We start from the raw sequence: 27,420 nt of genomic DNA, 5'->3' as shown, positions 1-27,420 counted from the left end.
TATGTCATTTCTGTGGATTCTAGTATTGTCAGGTCTGGCCCTAACACTACATGCATTTGTTAAATTTGATTAGATTACTTATTAGACCCAACACATTTTAGATTAGCCTTCCTGTGCAAATGATTTGTGTTCTAAATTATATTGTACTCTGTTTTCGTAATTGCATAGTTTTGCTTTCTGCCAGGCTGCTTTTCTGATCCTCCAGATTTTAGGTTTCCCTTGGTTTTATTAATTTCCCTCTTACTGTAATTTTTATGGCCTGGTGGGTCTGCTCTGGAATTTTTTCACAGCATCTTTAGGAATAGAAGTCTTTGAGAAATTTTGACTCAAGCATTTTATGTCAATGGTGCAGGATTAGATCTCAATTTTACTTTTATATTTTATACTGTCAGTTGTCCTTAGGTATCAGTGAGGAAGCCATTAGATGAATCAGTTATTTTATAAATAAATACTGCAAGAAAGCCTGTGGTAAATCCTTCTTTAGGACTTAGCATATTAGTATGCCATCTGGTGAATAAGCCACATTATATTTGCTTTTGATTGCTTCCATTAATGTCAGTTTTCTATTATTGCATTGCCCTGAAATATGCTGGTTGCTTCTTCTAGAGCACTTCAGTGCTGCTGAGGTATTACTTTTCAATTATTAATGGAAGTGGAATTTAAAAAGTAGTTCTTTCCAAGCACTCATTGTTATTCTGTTTTACCCTGTAATGCTAATCCACTAAAATTAATTGAAGGTACTGTTGAGTTGTGCTAGATTCTAGGTGACTGTATCTATGCAATTTTCTTAATAGTTTTACAGAAGTTATTTGCCAATGCCTTTTTCCCTTTTTTTTTTTTCAATTTTCCCAGCCTAGTTAACAGCTGGAATTTATTTATTTATCAAATTTGTCACCGCCCATCTCATTAAACGACTCTGGGCGGTTTACAAAACAATTAAAATCAATTAAAATTATAATATTACAACAACAAATACAAAATAAAAAGATCCAAAATAATTGGCGCTCACTCAGGGAGCGTCATCGAGGTGCTAGCCACCCCCAGGATTGGGTAGAGTTGTTATCCACACACAAGACAGTCCCTTAGGTAACCTGGACCCATGCCATGCAGGGCTTTAAGGGTGATAACCAACACTTTGAATTGGACCTGGAAGCAGACAGGGACCTAATGCAGCTTGTGTAGTAAAGGTGTTATATGCGCCGTTCTTGGGCACTCAAAATTAACCATGTGGCCGCATTTTGAACCAGCTCTAGCTTCCGGATACTCTTCAAAAGTAGCCCCATAGAACGCATTGCAGTAGTATAGCCAAGAGATGACAAGGGCATGAATGACTGACTGGAGAGCCTCCTGATCCAGGAAGGTATGTAACTGGTGTACCACACAAAGATGGGCAAAGGCTCTCCTGGCCATGACTGCCACCTGCTCCTCGAGCAGGAGTCGTGAGTCCAGGAGGACCCCCAGATTACGCACCAGGTCTGTCCGAGGCAGTGCAACCCCATCCAAAACCAAAGATGGTAAATCCTTGGATCCAGAGGGGCCTCCAATCCATAGCCACTCTGCCTTACCAGGGTTCAGCTGAAGCCTGTTGCACCCCATCCAGACCCTCACAGCCTCCAGGCATCACTCACCTCACCCAGGATGGAGATGTATAACTGCGTATCATCAGCATATTGATGATACCTCATCCCACGGTGATGGATGATCTCACCCAGTGGTTTCATGTAGATGTTAAAAAGGAGCGGAGAGTTCCGAACCCTGGGGCACCCCACAAAGGGGGGGCCACGAGCTGGACCTCTCACCCCCAATCAACACCAATTGGGATGACCTTGGAGGAAGGAAGAGAACCAGCACAAAACTGTGCCGCTCACCCCCAACTCCCCATTCCCAGATGGTCCCTAATTCAAGTACTAACCAGGCCAATCCTGCTTAACTTCAGATCACCTGGCTTTGATTAGATGCTGACATATTGAGAAGCTGTTGACATTTGACTGATTTTCTTGATAGGTGGCTCGAAGTTGGCACAAACTAATAAAAATAAGAAGAGAAGGAGGTGCAGACAATGCTGAACTTCATCAACTTTGGAAGAGATTAGTCCAGTTGCTAGAAGAGGGCATACATCTTAAAGATAATGAAATAGAGCAATTGGTAAGCAATTGAACTGTCCCTTAGGTTCAGACATAACATTTACTGTTTTTGAACCCTTGACATTTATAAAAATGCAGTTCAGCCTGGAAGGACAGTTCAGAATTTTCATTTTACCAATAGGAAGTAGACAGCTTGAATAACACCATAAATGACTACTGTTCTGAATTCTGACTTACTAGTAAATCCACTGACTAGCTCATCTTGCAGGAGACTGCTGCTAGCAAACCATAGAGGGGTCTGTTTGAGATTTGTTTGTGTTGTTGCTTGAACCAGGGTTCAATCTGATGATAGATTAATGTATACATGCAAATATGTACATGCCCCTTTTTCCTCCAGAAGTTAACAGGAGGCCTACTAGAAACATGAGGTAAATTCAGATGATAGCTTAATCTGTGTTGAACTGATTGACACATATCTCTGCCATGCTAGTTTAGTAGCTAACAGGAAGTAAGGCCTCCAACCTGTAGATAAGGAACCTGCTAGTGTGTCAACTTCCTTCATCCACTGTCAGATTGTCTAAACTGAGCTACGTTTCTGTTTATCTTGCTTGAATTAAATGTAAAAAAATATTTTAAAATTGTTTTTAACTTTTTAACATGTTTTGTTGAATTAATTTATTACTATTATTGTAATCATTAATGTATTAATAGTTTGTTTTAAGTTGTTTTTAATGATGAAAAAGAAAATAGAAATTTTATAAATAAAGTAAAATGAATACACTTCTGTTTATGATTCCTGATAGTTTTCTTTAAAGCAGGGGTGGCAACATGTGGACCTCAAAATGTTGTTGCACTGCAGATGGTATTATTTGTCACCATTGGCAATGCTGGCTAAACCTGGTTAAGGATAAACATAGGGAGAAGAGGAAAAGCACTGTTTGCTTAAAGAAATTCTTGAGGGAAAGCTGGCTGGATGGTTTGGAATGAAAAAGAGCATCCTAACTATTTCCTTGCTTGTTTTTTTAAACTTGGTTTCTCCAAGCTGCTTTCCCCCTGTGGATATTGGGAATGGGAATGGATTAATTTGAGAAGAGGAATGGTTGGTGAAGAAATAACTGACAACTCTTTCATTTCTTTCTCCTTGAAGATCTACCACCCTTGGGTATCTTTATGCTAAAAAAAATGCCAGAAATAATAATACAACTACCTGTACTTATTTGGCTTTATTTTTTTTTCTTAGCTATTGTTGAAATAGGGTTAAATGATTTTCAGGTGTTAGGCATACATAACACTAAGTTGGGATATGGAATAAGCCATAGTGGAACATGATGAAAAGTTATAATGGGTGGGCTTGCATGATCCACTAAGCCCAAATAAATCTCATTAGGGCTGAATATGAACTTAGTCTCACTATGTCATCATTAGTTAAAAGCTTGCTAGTTTTTGGCTCTGTTGTTTCATCTTACGATGACTATATTGTTTTTTCAGTTCCTTAATGCATTTGAAGAGGCAGTCAATTCTTTAGAACCAGTTCCAAGTGAAGAGCACAAAAAACTTTACAGAGAATTCCTTCAGAGTTTGTCAAAAGTAAGGATACTGTTGAAATGTAAAAGTGCATGTTGACCACTTACCTATTTATTTATTTATTGATACTTCTAATTTGGACACCGCCCATCTCACGAGGAAGTGACTCTGGGCGGTTTACAATTTTGCTAATTGTTTTTCTATTCCTATTAAAAGTTTCCTCATGAGACTTCTAGAATGAAGAAGGCCTGTAAAGAAATGATGATTTTCTATCCTGCTGCAAGTTATCCCCTGGAAGTTCTTTGCTTACACTTCATTCAGTCAGGTAATTTGAGTAGCTTCTTAATTTTATATTAATTTTTATTTATGAGTTTGTTCGTTTTCCTACTCTTGTACCTTCCATTGTAGAATGTGCTGTGTTCTTATCACATATGTTGAAAATGTTCAGCTGTGCTACATTATGCTATTCAAGAGATTGCAAGGTGGAATTGACTAAAAAAATTCTTATATAACATCCTTTGAAGGTTTGAAAGGTTGCATTTAACTACAAAGATTGATCTGGGCTAGGACAGCATTTACACATTTTAATCTGCCTAAGTGTATATACAGTATAAGGGGTGGGGAAAGGCCCTAGAAATAGTTTTCCATGTATGCTTTAGAAAATAAAATATTTTTAAAAGAGAAGCCCAGGAAAAAGAAAATGGAAAATTATGTGGTATGTTTTAGTCCTGTCAGATTTTAAAAAGTGAAATAAAAATTCCTGTGTGTGTACTAGGTAGCTTGACTGAGGAGGCCCTCAGCTGTTGTCAGAAACTTTTGGATATTGATTCAAGAAGTGGTCCAGCTCTTATCATTTTAGGGATTCAGTCCCTCCAAGAAAGGAATTACAATGAGGCTGAAAAAAAGCTTACAGAAGGTAAGTGATACAAGAAGGAAATTGGGTCAGTAAAGTATTCTAATAATTGAACTGAAGTAGGATCGCATCCCATTTATAAATATCTCATGCCTCTTAGGCAGACATAATTGAATTTGACCTAATCTTTCTGAGTTGAGCCGGTGGTTGCCATGTTTCCCTTCTGTCCTTCTGCTACAAACCAGTGGAATTGCTGCTAAATGATAGCCTGATCATCATGAAAATCATTTAATGGCCAATTTGCCCAATATTGTTGTATTGATTTTTTGGATATTTAACAACAAATGCAAGGTTCTTTTGGGTACAGTAATTCTCTGGTGTATGAATTGAATATTCATATGGCAAGGACCATCTGTTTTTATTTCTTTGTGATATGTTAAATCAGACTTTCCTGCCAGGTTTGCAGCAGACCAGCCAGTGTCCAGTAGGATGGTGTTACTTAGGGAAGGTGCAAATGAAAATGCATAAATACAAAGAAGCTGTTCATTCTTGCAATCAAGGTAATTGTTGAGCAATATAAAATGGTATTTATAAAAATATAGGCTGCTTTCTCCTAAAACATTTCACAATGCGATTATTATTTTTATAAGTAGTCAGAAAACACTGAAAGTAATAAAACAATACTTTCAAAACCCAGTGGAAACATGAATTGCAGATCTTACCCTAATATTTAGCAGTCAGGAACAATTTTAATAAAGAGGTTTCCAAGCCAGTTTTGAGAAAAAGTGGAATTTTTTTTGAGATAGAAGTCTGAAAAATAGTTTCACAATGTTAGTATTAATAACATAAAATGCCTAATAGCTGTTACAGTTCTTACAGTACTGGGCACTTGCAGTTTTTTTTAGTATATTTATTTGCATTGTGAATATTATTTCAGACTCCCTTGATTCTAGAAAGAATTGGCTTATTGGAATATGCTACATATTAAAAAATACTAATATAGATTTCAGATATATAAGTAATTTTTTTCCTGAAATTTCTTAATATGGTAAACATAAATATATTAAGGCATACGTTGTTTTTTATGCCACAAAATTGTGGAGCTTATCACTGGTGTCCTATCCAGCTAGAAATATGAAATTTTAAAACTTTTTTAAGCCTATGAAGTGGCAGTGATTATACATAAAATATAAAACTTGAACACTTTACTTATTTACAGCTTTAAAGATTCTAGAACAACTTAATAACGCAAGTTTCATTCAGCAACAGAAAAATATTGCCCACCATTTCAGAGCAAAGGCCTTCATTAAAATTCCAAGTGCTAACTCTGCTGATGAAGCCATATCTTCCCTCAATCAGGTATGTGAACAGCTTAAAAATTGCTTTCATTAATAAAGTCTGGTGTCAGCTTAAAAAAATACTAGACAACTCGTGACCCGTTGGGTCATCATTTCAGAGATATTTCCTTACCTAAATAGAGAAGCAGAATGACCAAGGGCAAAAAAGCAGTGGGAGTGTGAGCAACTTATGACTTGCTGCCGGCTTCCCCGTTGACTTTGCTTGTGGAAATCTGGCAGGGAGTGTCAAAAATCTCCCTCCCTCCCTCCCTCCTTGACCATGATAGATCTGGTGAGCTGAGCAGAGACAATGGGAGAGGGGAGATCCCACAAATGGTATCCACATGATTATTGGATATATGAATAGTTTTTTAGAAATGAAATAAGGATGCAACACTTAATCACAACCTTGTTGTAGAGGCTAGGAGACTTTAATGATAATGATATCCATTGATATGGTTCCCATCAGATTTGAGATCTCAGATCTCCTATTCACAAGAGAAGAAATCTTTCCATACATGCCCATGGGTAATTTTCTTCTGATGTGACTAGGTACTAGGACTTGGTTCTCCTGTCCTCATTGCCCACCCCCACCCCAATGCTAGGAAGCGATTTACTTTTGAAAGGTTTTCTATGTAGTAAGTTAAATGTTACAAGCTTTATGCAGTTTGCTGAAATGTTATGTAAACTCTGTTGAAACAAATATTCTCAAATTGCGTAATCTATTCAGAGTGAAAAAACCAGTGTAGTATTTTGGAAGTGTCAGTGTTATTATGTAAGAGATTTCGTATGGACTCAGTTAAAATGGCGATGAGTGCACCGTTGGGAGACCTGAAAGAACAGGTTAGAAATAGATCGTCATGGAGAAAATCTATCCATGTGATCACTAGGAGTCAAAAACGACTCGATGGCACATAATCAGTCAATCAATATATAGCAATCTGTGATATGGCTTTAGTTTTCTGAACTTTGAGATTTTCAATGTATTTCTGGTTCCTAGATCTTGGATAGAAACAATGATCCAAAACTTATAGCTCTTAAAGGACAGGCCTATCTAAAGAAAGACCTTACTGATGAAGCTTTGAAGGTTAGTGTCTTTCCCTTTTAGTAAGTCCACCTTTTATTTAAAATATGACATTGGTGCATTCAACACTGAGAATTTTACATTGTGCTACAGATTGCACAAGAACTTAAGCTGGCACATCCAGACCTGGCAGAAGCCCACTATCTTGAAGGGTTGATTCATTATAGGCAAAAGAAGTATCATCAGGCAGAAATGAGGTAGATTCATATTCATTCATGGGGGTTTGGAGGAAGGGGCACATGATAACCTAAATATTTACATAAGTGTTTTTCTTAGTTTCCAAAGAGCTATAGCAAAAGAAGCTGAAAAAGCTGAATTCCATTTCCGGCTGGGCCTCACTTACTGGTTTATGAATGAAGAGACAAGAAAAGATAAATCAAAAGCCCTCACTCAGTTTCTGAAGGTAAAATATAAGTGGGATCACTTACTACTTCACATGATTAGTAATTATTTTCCTTTCTCAAACCCTGTGAATATTGTCTGTAAGAGTAAGCAACTTAGATTACTCAGCAGGAAAACTCAGAGCACTGGGAGAGGAACAAGAGGCCATTTCCTTTCTCTTATCGGGTCACAGCAGTGTGCTTCTCTTCAGTGAGGTTGGGAGTTTGGGCATCACTGAAGAGGGTACATGCAAGAATCCCAGGAGTGATAGAACTGGCAATTTTTTTGTTAGCATATCTCACCCTAATTTGAACCTGGTAAAGAGGGATAAGCTAGTTGTCAACTTTGTACTGTAAATAACTTTGGGTTTGGGAGTAAAATTCTTGGTCTACAGATGTAGAGTCTTAGAAAAAGTGTTATAATGCCTGTGATAAAATGGATGCTTTAGGAAGCAACGTGAGCAAGAAGAAACTAGTCCTGGTCCCACAACTTTAAAATGATGGAAATACAAAATAAAATGTATTCAGATTTTCTTTTAGAACAAAGAGTGTAATCCAATGGCTACTCATAAGAGATGTACTTTGACAGGTTTGAAGAACAATATAATTAAGGAAGGGTGGATCAGAATGGTTTGCTGTTTTGGACCCTTTTTTATTTAATTTGTTTGTTTGCTTATTTATTATTTTGTACCACCCAAATCACAAGATATTGGTGAACAACGAAAAACAAAAAACCATAATATTCCAACCCCAATAAAATAGTCTTGATCATAAAACTAAAAATCTGTTGAAATAAGTCTTCAGGGCCTTCTGGAATGAGAAGAAGGTTGGGGCCGAGCATGCATTAAAGTGTGGGGGCTGTTACAGTGAAGGGCTGAACCTAACTTATACTCCATACACCTTAGGACCAAAGCTTTCAGAACAGATGAGCAGAAGCATGCTTGAGAAGGGAGTCCCTGATAATATCCCAGCATTATGCCATGTAGGGCTTTATAGATGATAACCAGCTCTCTGAAATGGGTCTGGAAGACTACTGGTAAGCCAGTGCTGCATCTTCAAGAGTGATGTAATTTTGCAGTATTGAGTTTCCCCAACTAGCAGCCTAGCTGCTGTATTTTGCAGAGTTGCAGCTTCATAGTCATCTTCAAAGGCAGCCCCACGTAGATCATATTGTAGTAATCTAGTTGCATGGTGATTAGGCTCTGTTGGAAGGGTTTCTTGGTAAGGTAGAGTATAACTGTCACAAAAACCTGCCTATAGCTTCCACCTGCTGTTCAAACAGGAGCTGAAAGTCCAAGAGGACCCCTAGCACTTTAGGGGAGCATCACCCTATCAAGAACTACCACAGGGGTTGATGTTTCCAGATCATCCAGATGCTTATGAATGAACAGCAGTTCTGTCTTTGTAGGGTTTAAACTAAGCTTGTTTTTGCCTATCAGCCCTATACATTAGAAGTTTTATATATACAACCCTTCAGCTTTGCTACTCCCAAAGTATCATTAAAAATATCACGAGCATATTAATGGAATTGTGATATAAAAATAGCGGATTAGTTTTAAAAAGTAAAATCTCAGTTCCAGAATAAAAAATAAGTTTTTAAAGAAAAGAGTAATTTTAAGAACCATTTTCAACCAAGAAAACCCACTTTCTCGTCATCTACCTTATCATATGAGTGAGAGTACTATGAGGAAGGTCTCCAATAATTATCCTAATATGTAGATAGTTTCATGTGGGAGAAGGTGCTTCCTCAATTATCCAAGTTCCTGTAACCAAAATTCATTGTATTTGTGTTTTGGATTACATTGGTACAAAAGGTACCATTTGACATATTTCGTTTACATTTTTATCGTATGTATCAAAACTGTTCTTAATGCAAATAATGAATGGTAATATTCTGATATTTGTTTAATAGGCAGCAAAACTGGACAATTTCCTGGGAGATGCTTTCCATTATTTAGGTCAATATTACAGAGATGTAGCTGGAGATAAAAACAGAGCTCTTGGCTGCTATAAAAAGGCTTTTGAAAGAGATAAAACAGATGGCGTTACTGGAGCAGCCGTAGTAGACTTGAGCACTGAGCTTGGAGACTTGGTACTGTATATCTCATTTGCACTTTTTAATGTATCAGAGTAATCAGAAAAGCTGTAATAATCTGTATAAAAAGGTTTCAAAAATATTTAGATGTCTTGCTGTGAAGGAAAATTACAAAGTTTACAAGTAAAGAAATTTACTTCAGAGCTTCCAAATTGCTTCTCCACATCCCCAAATGTTTCTCACAAATTCGTGTGATTTCAGAATGTACAGACATCGGGGTACAACAATCAGAAATATACAAAAATATACAAAGATACAAGTTTATATGTGTTAGGGTTGACTCAGAGGAATGGCAGGCACTTTCCACAGCATTTCCTTCTACTTTGTTTGCTATTTTGTCTTTGAGATGCAGTGATAGATTATATCACACTTTTACTCACCCAGATTGATTCTGCCACCCCATTTACTTCCTTTACTCGTTTTTTCTAAATTTGCTCCTGCTGTGGATTTAAATATTATTTAATACACATTAAAATAGCACAGGTAATAGGCTATGTGAACAGTTTATAGAAAAACTGGCCATTTGTGGGGGAGGTTCTCTGTGTGATATTTGGCCTTTGCGTTATGTTGTTGCTGTTACAGCCAAACTTGCAAGCAGGCAAATATATAAGATTTAGGGTTTTTTTTCCTTTTACCTGGCATTTCAATTGTTATTTTTCAGCCAATAGAGGGAGCTATCTGGATGAACATTTTTAACTGTCATAATTTTGATAGCAATGGAAGGCATAGCAATTCCTCTTTGATATTATAACAATTTGACAAAAACTGGAAAAGCCAGCTTTATTTCCCTATTCCTTGAAGCCAAATTGTGGTCGCTGTCGGCATATCTATTAGTAACATGGCATATGGATTAGTAATGCTGGATACATAATAGGTATGAATGTAGCAAAGAATTACTATGACCTGCATGTTGGGAAATGCTAGCACTTTTGAACTTAACAATATTTTTGAGCATTAGTTTGAAATTAAAGCCAGCCCTTCTTCCGGTTCAGAGGAGCATCGTTTCTAGATAGGCTTGAGCTTTGTGCAGTGCTCACGAATGAAATCTTTGGGGTTTGCCTTTAATTCTACAGTAGGAATCGTAAGAAACTATGTTTGTTCTGTCTTTTGCAATTATATGTATCATAACAAATTGTTCATAATATTTTGCTTGTGTGTTAGGAAACTGCCCTTGCCATCTTGACAGAGGTAACAGAACAAGCAAATGCTGGGAGAGCAAAATGGGCCTGGCTTCGCCGAGGACTTTATTATCTAAAAGTGGGACAACATTCACAAGCAGTGGCGGAGTAAGAAAACTTACAAATTGCATTCATTATTTTATTCAGAAGGCAAGCTTAATTGATGGTCTGATGATGTCTGTACACGTTTCTTTTTTAAAAAAGCAAACTTACTTTCTCTCTGTGAATATTGCTATTTGGGGCTGGATTGCAGTAAACATTAGAAGTCTTTCCTTTTGCTTTTATGTAAAACTTTGCACTCCTTTGTCTTGTACTGATGGAATATTATGGAGCAGTTCACCAAGGGCTGAAAAAATTCTTACCCTATCTCATATGGTGCTTCTAGATATTAGAGGATGTTATTGATCTAAGTATGTTAAAATTTGGCATGGCCACTCAGAAGCAACCAAAGCCATCCTATATCTTACCAACATCATCCTATTGCTAGCTCTCTGCTACTTCTCTTCGGGTAGTTGCATCTGTGAGCATAATCTGAACCCCAGAGTGTTTGTTAAGATAATAGAAAGTGGGAAGAAATTATGTGTGCAATCTTGAAGTTTTTAAAAAGAATATGGAAATAAATGTAATAATAAGTTTGTCATCTAAATTAAGTTTTGACAGTTCAGTCTTGTCTATTTGCTACAAAGAAGTTTGTACTGGGATCCTGCATGAGTCCAAATGAAATGAACCCATGGTGATTTTTGACTGATTGTCTTCTAAAATTAACTGTTAGCTGTGCTTTAAATAAAGGATAGCCCAAATAATCAGTTACTTTTTGTTAGTTTTTGCAGATATACCATCATAGGATTTTGGTTTTGGTTTGTCTCAACAAATGGTCTATAAATTATTTTTAAATAACATGTAACATTACAAATGTGGAAATTTTTATTTGGTGCTCCATTTGCTTTTAGCAAAGTCTCAGTGTGGGTATTATAAATAAAACATTTTTTAAAAAATACTTGAATAGAAGATGGTTTATGAACTCATTGCTGGGTTTTCAATGTGTCTAGTTTGCAGGCAGCTCTGCGAGCAGATCCAAAGGACCCCAATTGTTGGGAATCTCTAGGAGAGGCATATCTGAGTCGAGGAGGCTACACAACAGCACTGAAGTCATTCCGAAAGGCAAGAGAACTCAACCCCAAGTCTATATATAGTATTTATAAGGCTGCTGCAATTGAGCAAATTCTTGGAAAATATAAAGAGGCTATTGCAGAATATCAGCATATTTTGGAGAAATCAAAAGATTATGTCCCTGCACTGAAAGGTAATTATATATTTTAGGTATAGGAACATGCGCAATATATTTATTACTAAGCTGTTATTTCAGTATAATTTTCCACTTAACATATATCAGTGCCTCCACTCCCTTTGAATAGCCATTTATAAACTTAATAAAATATGTAATTTTTCAAAAATTGCAGGAATAGCTATTTGGTTCTTGAAACATGAGAATATTGTTGTTTTTAAAATTCCCTTAATTATGCAAGGAATTGTTGAGTCACCTAAACATGTGCCAATTGCTGGTAAAATCACTTATTAAATGTTTCATCTAACCCCTACCCACCAAAATAATAATTCCTTTTGTCTCCTTCTGTATTTCAAATAGGAAATTAAAAAAAAAAGTTGAAGATATTTCTTCCCCCTCTATTTCTTTTATGTATTTAATTATTGACTGCCACATTTCTGTTCCTATGCACCCAAGAATTTATTTTAATTAATAGCCATATGAAATGTTTTTCTAGCATTTGATACTTTGTTCTTAATTTATGTTTGTTGTAGGATTATCATATCTTAATGAGCTTGCTTTTTTTAAAAAATAACAGGTTTGGGAGAGTGTTATCTCATGATGGCAAAGTCTGCTCTTGCTGACTATCTGGATGGGAAAGCTTTGGACTATATAGAACAGTCCCTTGATTTTTTGGCACGGTTAGTATTTTTATAAAGTAATTCTCCATTGTTGACGTGAAATATACTCTTTTTTTTCAGGAAATGGATTGCAGCCTATCAACCCTAACTCCCACAAATATAAAATGCAACCAAGTTTTTCCTCAGCTCAGTGGAAAAAATCAGGAGGCTACAGTGTGGAAGGGACCAAACAGGGGTCTCTCCTACTTTGCTTGATTAGAGATATTCTAAATGGACCTCTCTTACATTGCTTGGATGCTACCACCAACAGAATAAAAGCTCTGGATTCAATCTGTTGACTTTTAATCAAACTAACTGCTGGAAACTCATGGCCTTAGTGAGTTATGATCCACTTTCTGATGAACATCCTTAATACAGTCAGTTGTCTAATCAAGAAATTATTGCATTGTATGGTATTGAGGAACATGACTATGTTTACTTGCTTCTCTTGACTTTGATCTCTCCATATGAGTCTCCAGATAACCACATTGGTTGTCAGTAGGATATAGCTTTATGACCTTTCTTTGCATTTTGTTCCTTAGCTTAGCTTAAAATCTTCCATGTTTGCTAACATACTGGTTATTACCTAGGTGGGAAGTAAAACCTTCCAGTGTCTTCTTTGGGTGAATGTATTCTGTTCATCAGAAAGAAGAATTCACTTTTTGTATATCTTCAGACTTAATCATACCTATTATTATTTTCAAATAGATCATGAGCATTGCCACATTGTGATCATCCATAAGAAAGAGGTGAGGGGCCATAAATTCAGAAATGTCCTTATTAGTACATTTTATTGTAGATTATTGTAGATTCTTGTTGGCTATATAAGAACTCCTTTGTCCTTTGTTAAAACAAGAGGTAACAAAGAAGTATAGGTGTATTCTAGAGGTGCAAGTTATAGAAAGAATTAATGAATTGAAACAGATATGGAACAAAATACAAAGAATTACCTGAGCTGGATGATACAGAGCTTTCTATGCATATTTGATAAAATGAAAACAGCACTAGAAGTTTAACTTGACAGTTAAAAACTGAAACCAGGAGATACCCAGGATATGAGCCTAGACCACAAGAACATGTGGGCAGTGATCACAAGCGTTTAATCTTTAACTATTAGGCTTGTGGGCTGCCAACCACAAGGGGTAAAGAAAAACAAAAATGTTACAGATCCCTAAACCTATATTAAAATAGCCCAAACAAAACAAAGAAAGTGTATATAAGCCAAGCCACGAGCAAAAGAAGCAAAAGACAGAGATAGCCGAAAGATTAAAGGCTTTAAACTAACCTAAGGAACCAAACCCAAAATAAGAACTGTATCAAACTGACCAGGAATAGGTCACCTGGAGATTGACTATATATTGTTTCATAAGGAGAAGCCAAAGTCAGAGCAATAAGTCATGTTCATCAGAAAAAGGATCAACTCCAATCTCTAGTGCTTAGAGTTTCCAAGATTCTCACCCTTGCCACTAAGGCTTCGAAGGAAAAGTAGCCAAACAGACACTCATATGTTTGAAAATTTGGAAGTTGTAAGGAGTAGGAGGAAACTGATAATGGCATTTGTTTTAATAGCTATAATATATGGCTTGCATTTATGTTAAGAAACAGTAGAACCAATTTGGTTTGAATGAACAGTAGAACCAATAAAGCCAATTTGGTGTAGCAGTTAAGGCATCAGGCTAGAAACCAGGAGACCATGCATTCTACAGGTAGTCCTCATTTAGTGACTGCCTCATTTTCAGTTACAACAGTGATGAAAAAGTAAGTTTGTGACCAATCCTCAAATTTTTGATCTTCGCAGGTCTGTAAAGTAACAGAAAACTGAAGTAAGATCTTAAGCACAGTTGTGGTTTCACTTAGCAAGTGCTTCGCTTAACAACCAAGTTGCGGGTCCCAGTTGAGGTTGCTACCTGTAGTCCCATGTTAGTTACAAAGCCAGCTGGGTGATCTTGGGCCAGACACACTTTCTCAGTCCTAGGAAAGAGGCAGTGGCAAACCACTTCCAAAAATCTTGCCAAGAAAACTGCAGGGACTAGTCCAGACAGTCATCAGGACTCAACACTGACTTGAAAGCATGTGTGCATGCACACACACACACACACAAACACAAATGCAGTACATAATTTTCCTGGAAAACGTGCATTTCATCCAACCCTCAAATAATGTTTTCTGGCCTCCTTTTAATTGCTGTCTGTTAACCGTAACAGTATAACATTTAGGATGAATAATCTAAACAAGATTAATTAAAATATATCCAGACAATGTTGTTGTTAAAATTAAAATATTATATATTCTTCGTAAAAAAAAAAAAAGATGAAATTCATGCTTCAGCTCAAAGCCTGTAAGGTCACTCACATTAATGTTACTTGCATTACAAACTAAAGTGCCATTAATGTCTTGATCCAACGAAAGGACAACCCCCAAACAATCTGTTAGATAATGAATAAGAACAAAAACAATACCTGAGGGTGATTAATTCCCTAGGTTATTTTATCTACTTAGGCAAAGAAACATGATGTTTAAAAATATTTTGGACCAAATTGGTGTATATATGAATAAATAACAGTAAGTTGAAAAGAAGTTGCAGAATTTATTACTATGTAATAAATCTAAATGAATAACAAATGTGCCATCAGACCAAAGATAAACAAATGCCAGATATAGTTTTTTTTAACAGATGTTGTAAAATCAACATAAATTTAACTGTCTGAAATGCAGTGGACTGTTATTTTGGGTGGATATCCAGATGAACGTTTGGTCTGTTATGTCCAAAGTGTTCTAAATTGGGGTGTCATTTAAATTGAGATTTTATTTTAGGTGTAGCTGCAGATAGGCCTATGATATTGGACTCTATTCTTGCAGTCTAGGACAGAAATAGTTAATTCAAGGAACTAGAATCTATGAGCTTTGGTTAATAGTATTTATTAGAAGGAATGTTAAAATTACAACATAAGAATTCCAGCAAGTAGCCTATTTTTAAATGGAACACCTATATATAGGCAATGTAGGGTGGCAAAACTCTTCTCCATTTACCCCTGCTTTTTCCACATACAGGCCTGGAAACTTGCCTCTTTTATAATGGAGACATAGTCTGCAATGGTTCACTGTTTTGATAACTCATTCCTATCAGTGTGAGGAGTAGCTCTCACGTTTGGTCTGATCTAACATGGTTCTGATGTTAATCTTATAAGAAAAAAGGAGTTCTTTGGGTTGTACATTTGTGAGGTGATAGTGTATTAGTAGAGTATAGTTGATTTATTTACAATATACTTATAAATTCATATATTATTTTTCACTTTGTTTAAAAAAGTGGTAGAGAAAAACTTGGAACTAAAATAGCCCTTAATATAATCCCATTCTGTGCCAAAAGACAAGAATGGGAACTCTATCTATGAAGTCTTCCTTGGACATACAGGTGGTCCTCATTTAACGATCACTTGTTCAGGGGCCATTCAAAGTTACAATGCTGCTGAATGAGTGGTACTTGTGACTGGTCCTTGAAGTTGAGGCTATTGCAGTGCCCCCACAGTCATGTGATCATGTTTCAGGCATTTAGCAACCAGCCCACACTTCCAACCATGGCAGCATCCAGAAGTCCTGTGATCGTGATTTGTGACCTTCCCTGCTGGCTTCTGACAAGCAAAGTCAATGGGGAAGCCAACAGGAAGTTGCAAATCACAGTCACAACTTAATGACCCACATGGTCCTTGCATAACGACAGCAACTGGGACTGCTGGAACTGCTGTTGGTAAGCGGCACAGTAACTTAGTTTTTCAACTTATGACCTCATCTAGTCCCAATTAGCATCATTAAGTGAGGACTACCTGTACATCTAGTTTGCCTTCTTAGAAGTTACTCTAGAAGGCTATGAAACTGGTGAGAACAGCATGAAAATAAAATAGAGGCTGCAGTGGGAAGGGGGAATTGGAGAAGATTAATTTCCTTCCACTTGAGAACTCTGTTGAAGCCTAATGCTTTCTGCTCATGGTGAACTCTATTTCTAATAATTTCTTTCTATCTTTCAGGGCAGCAAAATATCGTCCAGAAATATCCTGCCTTTGGAAGTTGCTTGGAGATGCCTGTAACTGTGTATGTGTTATTTCACCATCCAAAGTGAATGTGAAAGTTTTAGGATTCCTTATTGGTCAGAACATGGAAAAATGTGTGCTCCAAAAAAGTGATCTGCTCAGTCTTGGGGGAAGGTAATGGACCTTCCATAATTCTACAAGTCTGGGTTTGCTTGAGTGTCTGAGGGATTGCTTTTTCTTCTCTGAACCTGTCCAGTCACTTTGATCAACAAGAGGAGCCTTCTGAAGATGCCCCCATTTCCAGAAGTTTTGTTATCTGATATATAGGAGAGGACTTTCCAGACTATGGAATGCTTTTCCTTGGGAGGTGCATTTGCCTCCCACTCTCTCAATATTTGGGAAAATGGCAAAAGTGCATCTTTTTTACTAAGAGATTGTTAATTAACGATGAATTGTTAGTAGTTCTTAACTTCATTGATTGTATTATGTTTTGTGTGTGTTTTGATTTTGGTAAGCTCCTTGAGTGCTTATGTAAATGGAAAGGTGGGTTATAAATGTAGTAAATAAATCTCTCTCACACTGAGGAATGGGGCAAAAATTGTTATGCTAAATGGTTTGATATGTAAAGGGTTAAGAATGAATATGGCCAATAACCAGTATAGCTGTAGTCAGGGAAAGTGGAGGAAAAAAAATCATGGAATACAAGAAAGTAAGTTGGGACAAATCTAGTTGGAAAAGAAATATATGGTTTGAACTGTAGCTGAAAAATTGGCTACAGTTCTGATTTTATTAGAATTGAATGCAAGATCTCAGATTCTTTGGTAGCAAAATTGTCCTCTATTTCATTGCAGTATTGCCACAAGATTAAAATCTGTTCAGATTTTTCATTGCCTATCTCTGTTTGCACTGAGCAGTGTTGCTATCAGATAGGAAAGTTTTGTAACAACCCTTGAAAGCACCCTTAAGAATATAATTCCACTTCCATCAGTTTTGCTAATGCAAGTAATTCTCTTCCGTGGATGATCCACGTTTCCACAGATGTTATGGTAGAGGACTAAAACTGATGTCTTCGCCAAATACATGGTATGATCTTGGAATAAATTATTATAATCAAGTACAGCATCTTGCAGCAATGGGCAGTAACAAGAATGAAATCAGTGAACTTTTAGAGAGATCCATGCAGGTAATCTCTTCAATATAATATACAATATTAAGCCTACTGCTTTTCTAGCATATCTAAACTGTAGATTAAGTACAGCATTCCTTAGCACAGTATATAACATTTAACATGGTGTTGGATTACAATACTGAGTTCTCGGTTTTTTTCAGTGTCTGAAAAAAGCAGTGAGATTAGACAGTAAAAACCATCTCTACTGGAATGCCCTTGGTGTGGTAGCCTGTTACAAAGGTAATTTTAATGTAAACCTGTAAAATTTTCCTTTTTTCACAATTTAAAATTTTATCTACCACAGAGGATGTTATAGCCAAATCTATATTTTTTAGGTGTTGGAAACTATGCTCTTGCACAACATGCATTCATTCAATCTATTCAAGCTGATCAAATTGTAAGTACTCTTGGTAGCTGTATCTGTTTCAAAGCTGACTACAAGAATATTCAATTCATCTTTGTAAAAACCTTTTCTTTTGTTTAGAACGTTGTTGCCTGGACCAATCTGGGAGTTTTGTATTTAACAAGTGGAAAAATAGAGGTAAGTGCATGCGTGTCTATATGTGGATGCTTCTGAACATTATCTTCATCAAAATGATTAAGTACCAGGAAGTAGGTGATATACAACCAGTAATGAAACAATGTAAAATGTTACACTCTCATTAGAATAACTTACTGGAGCACTTAAATATTAATACATACAATCTGAGTGCTGACCAATATTTATTATAGTTATAGTCCATCTTTCCTCTAGAAGCTCAAGGCAGCTTACATTGAGGTCTCCCTTCTTTTATACCAACAATAGTTCTGTGAGGTAGGTTAGGATGAGAGAGGATGACTGGCCATAAGTCAATCATGACGAAGATAGACTTGAAACTGGATCTCCCAAGTCCAACACCTGAACTGGTATCTCATACTGGCACTATTTACTTATTTATATATATACATTTTGGGTGATGAACAAAATCATTGAGCACTTCTTGCTACAATTAGGTCTCTTGCATGATTGTTTCTCAGAAACTGCTGAGAGGCTTCAGCAACAAAAACAAAAGAAATGTATTTAACACTGTATTTATAAATATAGAATAGAAGAGCATATAGGTAGTATTGGGCCTGGAATTTCTGTTGCTAAGCAAAGTGGTCATTAGGCAAAACATCACGTGACCGCGTCACTTAGTGTTGACAGCTCTGGTAGTCTTGGTTGCAGTCATCCGGCGAGGACCTCACACTTCTGCCCTGCGCGAACTGCTGGCTCCATCCCCAGCTGGACCTGGTGAGCTACCTTCAGCAGACGAGGCTCCACTGCCCTGCCGCACTCGCCTCTACTTCAATTTCCTCACCCACCTATGTCCCCCCAAATCTCTGCCCTTTTGGCCACCCTGCACTCTGCCACTGCCTACTCCTGCTGCCCCCAGCTGACTTTCATCATCTTCTTCCTCCTGCTGTTGGCCCAGGACCCAGGCTCTGGGTGAGGGCATGGCCCTAGGATGCGTGCAGCAGGGCGGCGGAGCCTTGTCTGCCAAAGGAAGCTCACCAAGCCTGATAAGGGAGGAGGCAGGGTGGCGGTGCAGGTGGCGGCTGCCCAGGCGAAGGTGGCGGCTGTTGGTGCTGTGTGCTAGTCATTGCCAACTAGTAGTGATCTGAAACTTTGCAGTCCAGGTGTAGTAGCCTGGAAGTTTGGATCAAGCCTGTGAGTGGGAAAATCATGCATGTATAATATTTTCTATAGTTATTTAATACATATTTAATCCTTTTCATCCAATTTAATAATTCTGTGTTGATTTTATGTACTCTTCCAGCAAGCACATGAAGCTTTCAAAGTAGCCCAATCTCTGGAACCCTCCCATCTAACCTGTTGGATTGGGCAGGTAGGGTCTAATCTCTAACTCTTTCAGATACATATTTATGTAGCAGTAGTATTAGCAATTAAACAGTATATGTCTAATACAGTTTCTATTGAAAATCAAATTGCCAATATTTGACTTTTGTGGGTGGGTGGGTGGGTAGTTAGGTAGGGAGAGAGGGGGAGGGAAACCCTGTCTTATCCTTAAATTTAATATAGATAGAATATTTTTCATTCAAATTCAAGACAGTTGCTTTTCTTGTAGTGGTTGATTTTTATATGCTGGGACCTTCAGAAGTGACTAAATTTAGTGGCATTTTCATTTTATGTTGAGGCATTTAATGCCTCTGGTTATTTTTTCAGAGATTAGGGAAGTCCTCACTTAAGATTGGAGTTAGTTCTGCAGATGTGAATGAAACTAGCTGGATTCAATAACATTTTGCTACCTGAATTTAACTTCTTATTAATCAATCTGTAGTGAGGAATAAACAGGCTGTGCTTGAGGGACGTACTGTCAGATCAGATCTGAATTTTTAATTTTATCTTTTTTCTCTTGGTAGGCCCTTGTTGCAGAAACTGTAGGGAGCTATGAAACAATGGATCTATTCAGGCACACCACTGAACTCAGCATGCATGTAAGCACTTTACAGCTGTAGTAAACAACCCAAGGGCTGCTTTAATCAGATGTATTATATGGCACTTCTGAAACAGAACTGTAATTTTTGTTTGATCTGTACCCTCAATATATTTGTGAGTTTAGCTAAATCAACTAGGTGGTTAACTCTTGGGTATATGCTTAAGTAACAATAAAACACTTGATTTCCTAGCTGAGCAGTTGTTAATTCCAGTTCTTCTCTAACAGACGGAAGGTGCAAAAGGCTATGCCTACTGGGTGTGCTCAACCTTGCAAGATAAAACGAACAGGAATACTGAACTGTATAAGTACAACATCCTTCAGATGAATGCTATTCCAACAGCACAAGTTGCTATGACCAAATATACAGGTAACTTCATCCTATACTTAAAATACTAGATGATTTCAGTTAGATTAGTCAGAATAGAACCCAGTAATCATTGTGAGGATTGGAACAGAAAAAAGGAAGTACTGTTTTGGGCAACTTATGAGTTTCAGGTTCATTGCTACTTCATGAAGGATCAATTTGTGATTTATCATTAGCCATGACAGTTAAATGGAACCTCAGTGAACCTTTACAGCATACATCTAAGTTCCAGAGACTGGAGATAAGCAGGGAAGAGCTGCTGTATTCTTTGTTGTGCCTATAAATACCTCAGAGGCTCAGGCTGGCCACCGCTGGAAACAAGGCAATGAGTCCGATTACTCCTTCAAATGAGCCAGCAGAGCTGCTCCTACATTGTGTAGCCTAAGCCTAGAATAGTGATATACCTTTTCTTTTTCCCTTTTCTCCCTTCCTCCCTTCCTCCTTTTACAAATATGCTAAAAGTTAAACCCGGACTTGGAGATAACACAGCCTTCCCCAATCTGGTACCCTCCAGATCCATTGGGAAGCCAACTGCTGGTAATTTTAGAAGTTGCAATCCCCAAATGGGCTGGAAGAGCAAGCTGGGACACTAACTGCTCTGTGGCAAAGGGTAACGTGTAGAATAAGGTTCAAATGTTCCCTCTTGAAGGTAATTGTATATGAGATGACCACTTATTGTTTGTACCTTACACCCGGAGATGACAGAATAAGTATAGTTTATCTGAAATATTTCCCTCCACTTCTGTAAATGGTTCTAGAGACATGTTTTGGAATCTAAACTTTAGATTTCTTTATTATGCTCTCCTATTTTCTTTTTTTCATTTTGCACTTTTTTTCCAGAAAGAATCCAAAATGATGCATGTGCTTTCACAATGCTTGGTTATTTGAATGAATATCTTCAGCTGAAAAAACAGGCAACAGATGCATACCAAAGGTAACCTTCTTAAATAGCACATTTTGAAATATCAGTGGCAACTTGAGTCCAGTGTCTTCCCCAGTACCACTCACACTAGTATAACATACATATCAGAAGCGTATTAAAATAATTTTCATTGATTTGACCTAGTAGTAATGTAATAGCCATCTGAACAACAGAATTCCACATACTGTAGGTCTCCATACTTTTTTATATGTCAGGGAAAGATATTTCGGTAGAAGACTCAATTAAAGAGTTGAAAGGCAATACAGATCATGTTCAATTGCTTCTGTTTGGTAAAAATAATATACTTAAAATTAAACATTTTTTCCTGTGGTATTAAATTCTATCTTGAAAGTTCAGTAACAATAAAAGTAGAAAAATATTAAAATAACTACAGTTATTAGCTAAACTTCCTCATGTAACTTCTATATTTCTGTCCCAAGCATAAGTTTTAAAATACTTCACACGAGGGCTCAAGCTTTTGTTAAATCTCCTAGGAGGATTTTTTTTCTTTTCTTTTTTTGGACAAAACTTTTTACTCAATATCTTTGTCAATCCTATATTTTTATTAAAGAAATTTTAAAAGACTAAAAACATTCCAATTTTGAAAGAGAAGAATAAGGAAAGGAAAGTTATAAGTAAGTAAAAAAAAAAGTGCAAAGAAAGAAACAAAGGAGAAAGAAAAAGTTATAAAGAAGCAGCTTCTTATCGTCTTAACATCCGTTACATTTATATTTTACCCTCTCTCTCTAAGGTTATAACACAATTTCCTTCTTTCCATAGTCCTACCCTTTCTAACCATCAAACTAAAAATCACAAGTTCATTTTTTTTCTTTTTTCAGCAAAAAGTCCATAAGGGGTTTCCAGTCACTAATAAATGTAGTTATTGTCCTTTCTCTAATCAAACAAATCAATTTTGCCATCTCTCCTAATTTTGTCATATTCACCAGCCATACCTTCATTGTGGGTATTTCAGAATCTTTCCACTTTTGTGCATATAATAATAATCTCACAGCAGTTATCATGTATAAAAAAAAATCTTCCATAACTCTTGTCTATCCATTAATCCCAACAAGAAGAATTCTGGTTTCAATTGAATAATAATCTTTAAAATTCTTTGTATCACTGTATGTATTTGAACCCAAAATTTTCTAGCTCTTTTGCAAGTCCACCAGGCATGATAAAGTGACCTTTCATGTTTTCCACATTTCCAACATACTGTAAATTTGAAGTACCTTTATACATTCTAAATAATTTTTCTGGAGTCACGTACCAACAGTACCTCATTTTATAAAAGTTCTCTTTTTTAATTATGACATGATGTAAATTTCAGTCCTTTCAGCCACATATTTTTCCACTGTTCCATCAGTATACAGGTAGTCCTCTAGTCGCATGGGTCAGGATGGGTGTGCGGGGGTGCACAAGAGGTGCCACACAGGTTGGGGATGGTGTGTAATGGTGTGTGAGAGGCACCGCATGGGTCGGAGAGGGGGTGTGGGAGTGCACGAGTGGCTGGCACCGTGTGAGCACAGAGGGGCTGGGGGAGGGTGTGTAGGTGGGGAGACTTTCCCCAGCAACTTTTGACCTTCCCTGCTGGCTTCCCCTTTGACTTTCTGGGAAAGCCGGCAAGGAAGGTTGCAAATGGCGATCATGTGATCTCTGAGTGCTTAGCCATTGATCATAAGTGCAAATGGATTGTCAAGTGCCCAGATCGCGATCACGTGACCACGGGTGTGCTGGAACCGCTGTAACTCTGAGGACCAGTTGTAACATTCATTCAGCACCATCGTAACTTCAAATGGTTGCTGAACAAATGGTCATAAGTCAAGGACTACCAGTATTATGTCCAAAGTTCTTAGCACATTTTATCATTTTAGCAATTACGTGTTCATCATTTGTATATAGTTCAATTTCAAATTTTGTCTTGTGTGGTTCAATTCCAAATGTCTTGTTATCTACCTTAAATCTTTCTCTTAACTGGATATATGAAAATCATTGAAAACTAAATCCCTCTGCAGTCAACTGATCTCTTGATTTCATCTTATATTCTCCATGCTCTTGTTGTAACAACTCTCAATAGGTTAACCATCTTGCTTTGCCTGCTGTTTGTTTTCTATAAAATGCTTCTTGTTCTCATAAAGGCATTTTTAGGTATAATCTGGGTTTATATCTATTCCGTATTCTCAATATGGCAGTTCTAATATAGTGATTTTTAAAAGCTACATTAACTTTATTGTACCAAATCTCAGGTCATGCCCTTCTGGTTCTAAAATTCTCTTATTTCTCATCTTTGTCTATCCTTTTTGTAGGACATATACACCTAAAATTGACTTTAACAAGTACAGTAATAACAATCAAGCTCTAGATACTAAATCTAAATAATTGTCTCTCTGAAATCAGAATATAGAATTTTGAACCTCCCACACATTTTATAGGAATGTTACTGATGGTGAAATGTCTGGAAGTCTTATTTCTGATACTTTTTTTCAGGGCAGTTCTATTGCTGTCGAATTCTGATGATAGAGAGAGATATAATGTAGTAATGAGAAATTATGGAAGATCACTCTGGTAAGTTGTAAGCTAAATATATTGTTACTCTTATCAAATTAAGATTCTCAGTCCTAGAAAGTATGTATTAAATGAAAAATATGCCTCTTAAAGTATTGGGAAATCAACTTGTGAGCTTCCAACCACTCTTTTGCAAACCCAGAGCTTCCTGAAATCATGTCACAAAAATTTGCCAGCAAACCATTCCTTCCTTCCTTCCTTCCTTCCTTCCTTCCTTCCTTCCTTCCTTCCTTCCTTCCTTCCTTCCTTCCTTCCTTCCTTCCTTCCTTCCTTCCTTCCTTTCGTATAGATATGAAGTAAAACAGGAATGCTCATTTTACTAAAAAACAGAAAAAAGCCACCAAATTAGAAAAAAGGTCTTTAAAATTCCACTCACTCACCATCTAACGATATTAGCACTTACCCTATGCCCCTTATAAATGTTGATGGCTCAAAGCACGAATCCCCTACTGTTGGCTCTTGATCAGTTCCTGTAATATGTAATGGAGAAGCAGTTGTTAAGATTCAAACACACTGAGATGTTACAAGTTAAACTCTTTCAGTTAAATTTTACCTTCAGATATGTTTATAGCCAAATAGTTCAATTCTGAATCAAAGTTTTAGAATATTAATGCAGGTGATTTATAGATAATCTAAATCACATTCAGAAGTAACACCATTGCCTGATAGCTAAATTATCAGGCACTACCCACTAGGGGAGAATTTCACCCAAGAATTTTGAATTTTAGTCTGAATGTGTGTGTGTGATTTATTTCTTCTAATTGGACTTAGTTCTGTTTCTTTTTAAAAGTGCTCTTGGCCAGTGTGATGATGCCATCAAGGCTTATTTGGCGACTCATTTGATAGAATTTGATGATATTGTAGGAATTGCTCTGGCTTACTTCAAGAAAGGACATTTCCAAGAAAGTCAGAAGGGTAAGTGTTTCTGTTGTACAATATCTCTTCTGAAGAATCTGTGTGAAAATCACTACTTACAGTGGGGCAAAAAAGTATTTAGTCAGCCACCAATTGTGCAAGTTCTCCCACTTAAAAAGATGAGAGAGGCCTGTAATTTTCATCATAGGTATACCTCAACTATGAGAGACAAAATGGGGGAAAAAATCCAGAAAATCACATTGTCTGATTTTTAAAGAATTTATTTGCAAATCATGGTGGAAAATAAGTATTTGGTCAATATCAAAAGTTCATCTCAATACTTTGTTATATATCCTTTGTTGGCAATGACAGAGGTCAAACGTTTTCTGTAAGTCTTCACAAGGTTTTCACACACTGTTGCTGGTATTTTGGCCCATTCCTCCATGCAGATCTCCTCTAGAGCAGTGATGTTTTAGGGCTGTCGCTGGGCAACACGGACTTTCAACTCCCTCCAAAGGTTTTCCATGGGGTTGAGATCTGGAGACTGGCTAGGCCACTCCAGGACCTTGAAATGCTTCTTACGAAGCCACTCCTTTGTTGCCCGGACAGTGTGTTTGGGATCATTGTCATGCTGAAAGACCCAGCCACATTTCATCTTCAATGCCCTTGCTGATGGAAGGAGGTGTTCGCTCAAAATTTCACGATACATGGCCCCATTCATTCTTTCCTTTACACGGATCAGTCGTCCTGGTCCCTTTGCAGAAAAACAGCCCCAAAGCATGATGTTTCCACCCCCATGCTTCACAGTAGGTATGGTATTCTTTGGATGCAACTCAGCATTCTCTCTCCTCCAAACACGACAAGTTGAGTTTAGACCAAAACGTTCTACTTTGGTTTCATCTGGCCATATGACATTCTCCCAGTCCTCTTCTGGATCATCCAAATGCTCTCTAGCAAACTTCAGACGGGCCCAGACATGTACTGGCTTAAGCAGGGGGACACATCTGGCACTGCAGGATTTGAGTCCCTGGCAGCATAGTGTGTTACTGATGGTAGCCTCAGTTACTTTGGTCCCAGCTCTCTGCAGGTCATTCACTAGGTCCCCCTGTGTGGTTCTGGGATTTTTGCTCACCGTTCTTGTGATCATTTTGACCCCACGGGGTGAGATCTTGCATGGAGCCCCAGATCGAGGGAGATTATCAGTGGTCTTGTATGTCTTCCATTTTCTAATTATTGCTCCCACAGTTGATTTCTTCATACCAAGCTGCTTGCCTATTGCAGATTCAGTCTTCCCAGCCTGGTGCAGGTCTACAATTTTGTTTCTGGTGTCCTTCAACAGCTCTTTGGTCTTGGCCATAGTGGAGTTTGGAGTATGACTGTTTGAGGTTGTGGACAGGTGTCTTTTATACTGATAACAAGGTCAAACAGGTGCCATTACTACAGGTAACGAGTGGAGGACAGAGGAGCCTCTTAAAGAAGTAGTTACAGGTCTGTGAGAGCCAGACATCTTGCTTGTTTGTAGGTGACCAAATACTTATTTTCCACCATGATTTGCAAATAAATTCTTTAAAAATCAGACAATGTGATTTTCTCGATTTTTTTTCTCATTTTGTCTCTCATAGTTGAGGTATACCTATGATGAAAATTACAGGCCTCTCTCCTCTTTTTAAGTGGGAGAACTTGCACAATTGGTGGCTGACTAAATACTTTTTTGCCCCACTGTATATTTTCTGATGATTTGTGATCTTAATGCTTGTTTACCAAGATCACAAGTATTTATTCCCCAGAAAGAATAGTTATAGACTGATTTCATCAAATCTTCCTGCAAATTGCAACTTAGTCATAAAATAACATATTGACAATATGAGTTACCTCTGCAGCTAAATATGGTTTGCCCAAATTAACTTTGTTTCCTAGGACTGAGCTGCAGTTTAGTTCCATGCTTGTTCATTGTGCTGAGAGAGATTGTTGAAGTGGGTCCATAAACTCTGATTGGCCTTAATTTCTGTCAGTGGCAATCCTTAGCCTACCTATTTCAACATCTGAAGCAATAATGCAGCAGAAAATGTACGCTTCATCTTCCTGGGTTGGGAAGTTGGAAGGAACATTTTTTGTGGTGGACAGAACAGAACATCATAAGGTATTAATGTGATGCAGTCTATATGGGCTTTGGGTGAAGATGTTATGAAACTGAAGTTTGTATAAAACAGTAACCACTTTATGTGATATATTTTTATAGACCATATAACAGTTATGCATGCGGCAACTTTGCTTTTCCTTATTGTGGCTACATCTCAAACATCTAGAGTTGTTTAATTTCTAAAATGAGAGGAGATGGGATGCAAGGGTCTGTTCTCTAGCCATAATCCCTAGCTGTCTATTCTCAGGGAAAAAATTAAGTGAGCTCCTTGATAAATAAAACTAGGTTGGTCTTCTCCATTGCAATCTCCTTCTGGCAACCTCATCCCTGCTCCATATATTTTATGTTTGACATAAATATTCAGAATTGCTTAGAATTGTATACCAACTTGAAATCTGTATGTATGTGTCTCTGTCAAATGG

The 27,420-nt window shown here is 37.2% G+C and overlaps 1 protein-coding gene across 6 annotated transcripts in view; it reads left to right on the top strand.

Annotated features, from left to right (window-relative positions):
• The window catches only part of SKIC3 (SKI3 subunit of superkiller complex), a 58,601-nt gene that overhangs the window by 6,959 nt on the left and 24,222 nt on the right, over positions 1 to 27,420 (top strand). For 5 of the 6 annotated variants that reach the window (XM_025165263.2, XM_025165262.2, XM_025165265.2 and 2 more), the window contains 24 exons: positions 2,005 to 2,145; positions 3,573 to 3,671; positions 3,825 to 3,933; positions 4,384 to 4,524; positions 4,920 to 5,021; positions 5,681 to 5,820; positions 6,799 to 6,885; positions 6,976 to 7,079; positions 7,159 to 7,285; positions 9,175 to 9,354; positions 10,519 to 10,643; positions 11,585 to 11,838; positions 12,398 to 12,500; positions 16,502 to 16,678; positions 17,543 to 17,687; positions 17,834 to 17,912; positions 18,008 to 18,069; positions 18,157 to 18,213; positions 19,472 to 19,540; positions 20,076 to 20,150; positions 20,378 to 20,519; positions 21,357 to 21,450; positions 23,926 to 24,003; positions 24,794 to 24,918. In XM_025165263.2, coding sequence (XP_025021031.1) covers positions 2,005 to 2,145; positions 3,573 to 3,671; positions 3,825 to 3,933; positions 4,384 to 4,524; positions 4,920 to 5,021; positions 5,681 to 5,820; positions 6,799 to 6,885; positions 6,976 to 7,079; positions 7,159 to 7,285; positions 9,175 to 9,354; positions 10,519 to 10,643; positions 11,585 to 11,838; positions 12,398 to 12,500; positions 16,502 to 16,678; positions 17,543 to 17,687; positions 17,834 to 17,912; positions 18,008 to 18,069; positions 18,157 to 18,213; positions 19,472 to 19,540; positions 20,076 to 20,150; positions 20,378 to 20,519; positions 21,357 to 21,450; positions 23,926 to 24,003; positions 24,794 to 24,918 — 2,815 coding nt within the window. Of the gene's footprint in view, positions 1 to 2,004; positions 2,146 to 3,572; positions 3,672 to 3,824; positions 3,934 to 4,383; positions 4,525 to 4,906; positions 5,022 to 5,680; positions 5,821 to 6,798; positions 6,886 to 6,975; positions 7,080 to 7,158; positions 7,286 to 9,174; positions 9,355 to 10,518; positions 10,644 to 11,584; positions 11,839 to 12,397; positions 12,501 to 16,501; positions 16,679 to 17,542; positions 17,688 to 17,833; positions 17,913 to 18,007; positions 18,070 to 18,156; positions 18,214 to 19,471; positions 19,541 to 20,075; positions 20,151 to 20,377; positions 20,520 to 21,356; positions 21,451 to 23,925; positions 24,004 to 24,793; positions 24,919 to 27,420 lie in introns of those variants that run through there. The other variant, XM_088130382.1, reaches the window with a different exon arrangement.

This window comes from Python bivittatus, unplaced genomic scaffold (assembly GCF_059951505.1).
Source record: "Python bivittatus isolate LINGU-HERP-01145 unplaced genomic scaffold, Pbiv_v1 ctg000850_np1212, whole genome shotgun sequence".
NCBI lineage: Eukaryota > Metazoa > Chordata > Lepidosauria > Squamata > Pythonidae > Python > Python bivittatus.
This window is presented reverse-complemented; position numbering and strand designations above follow the sequence as displayed.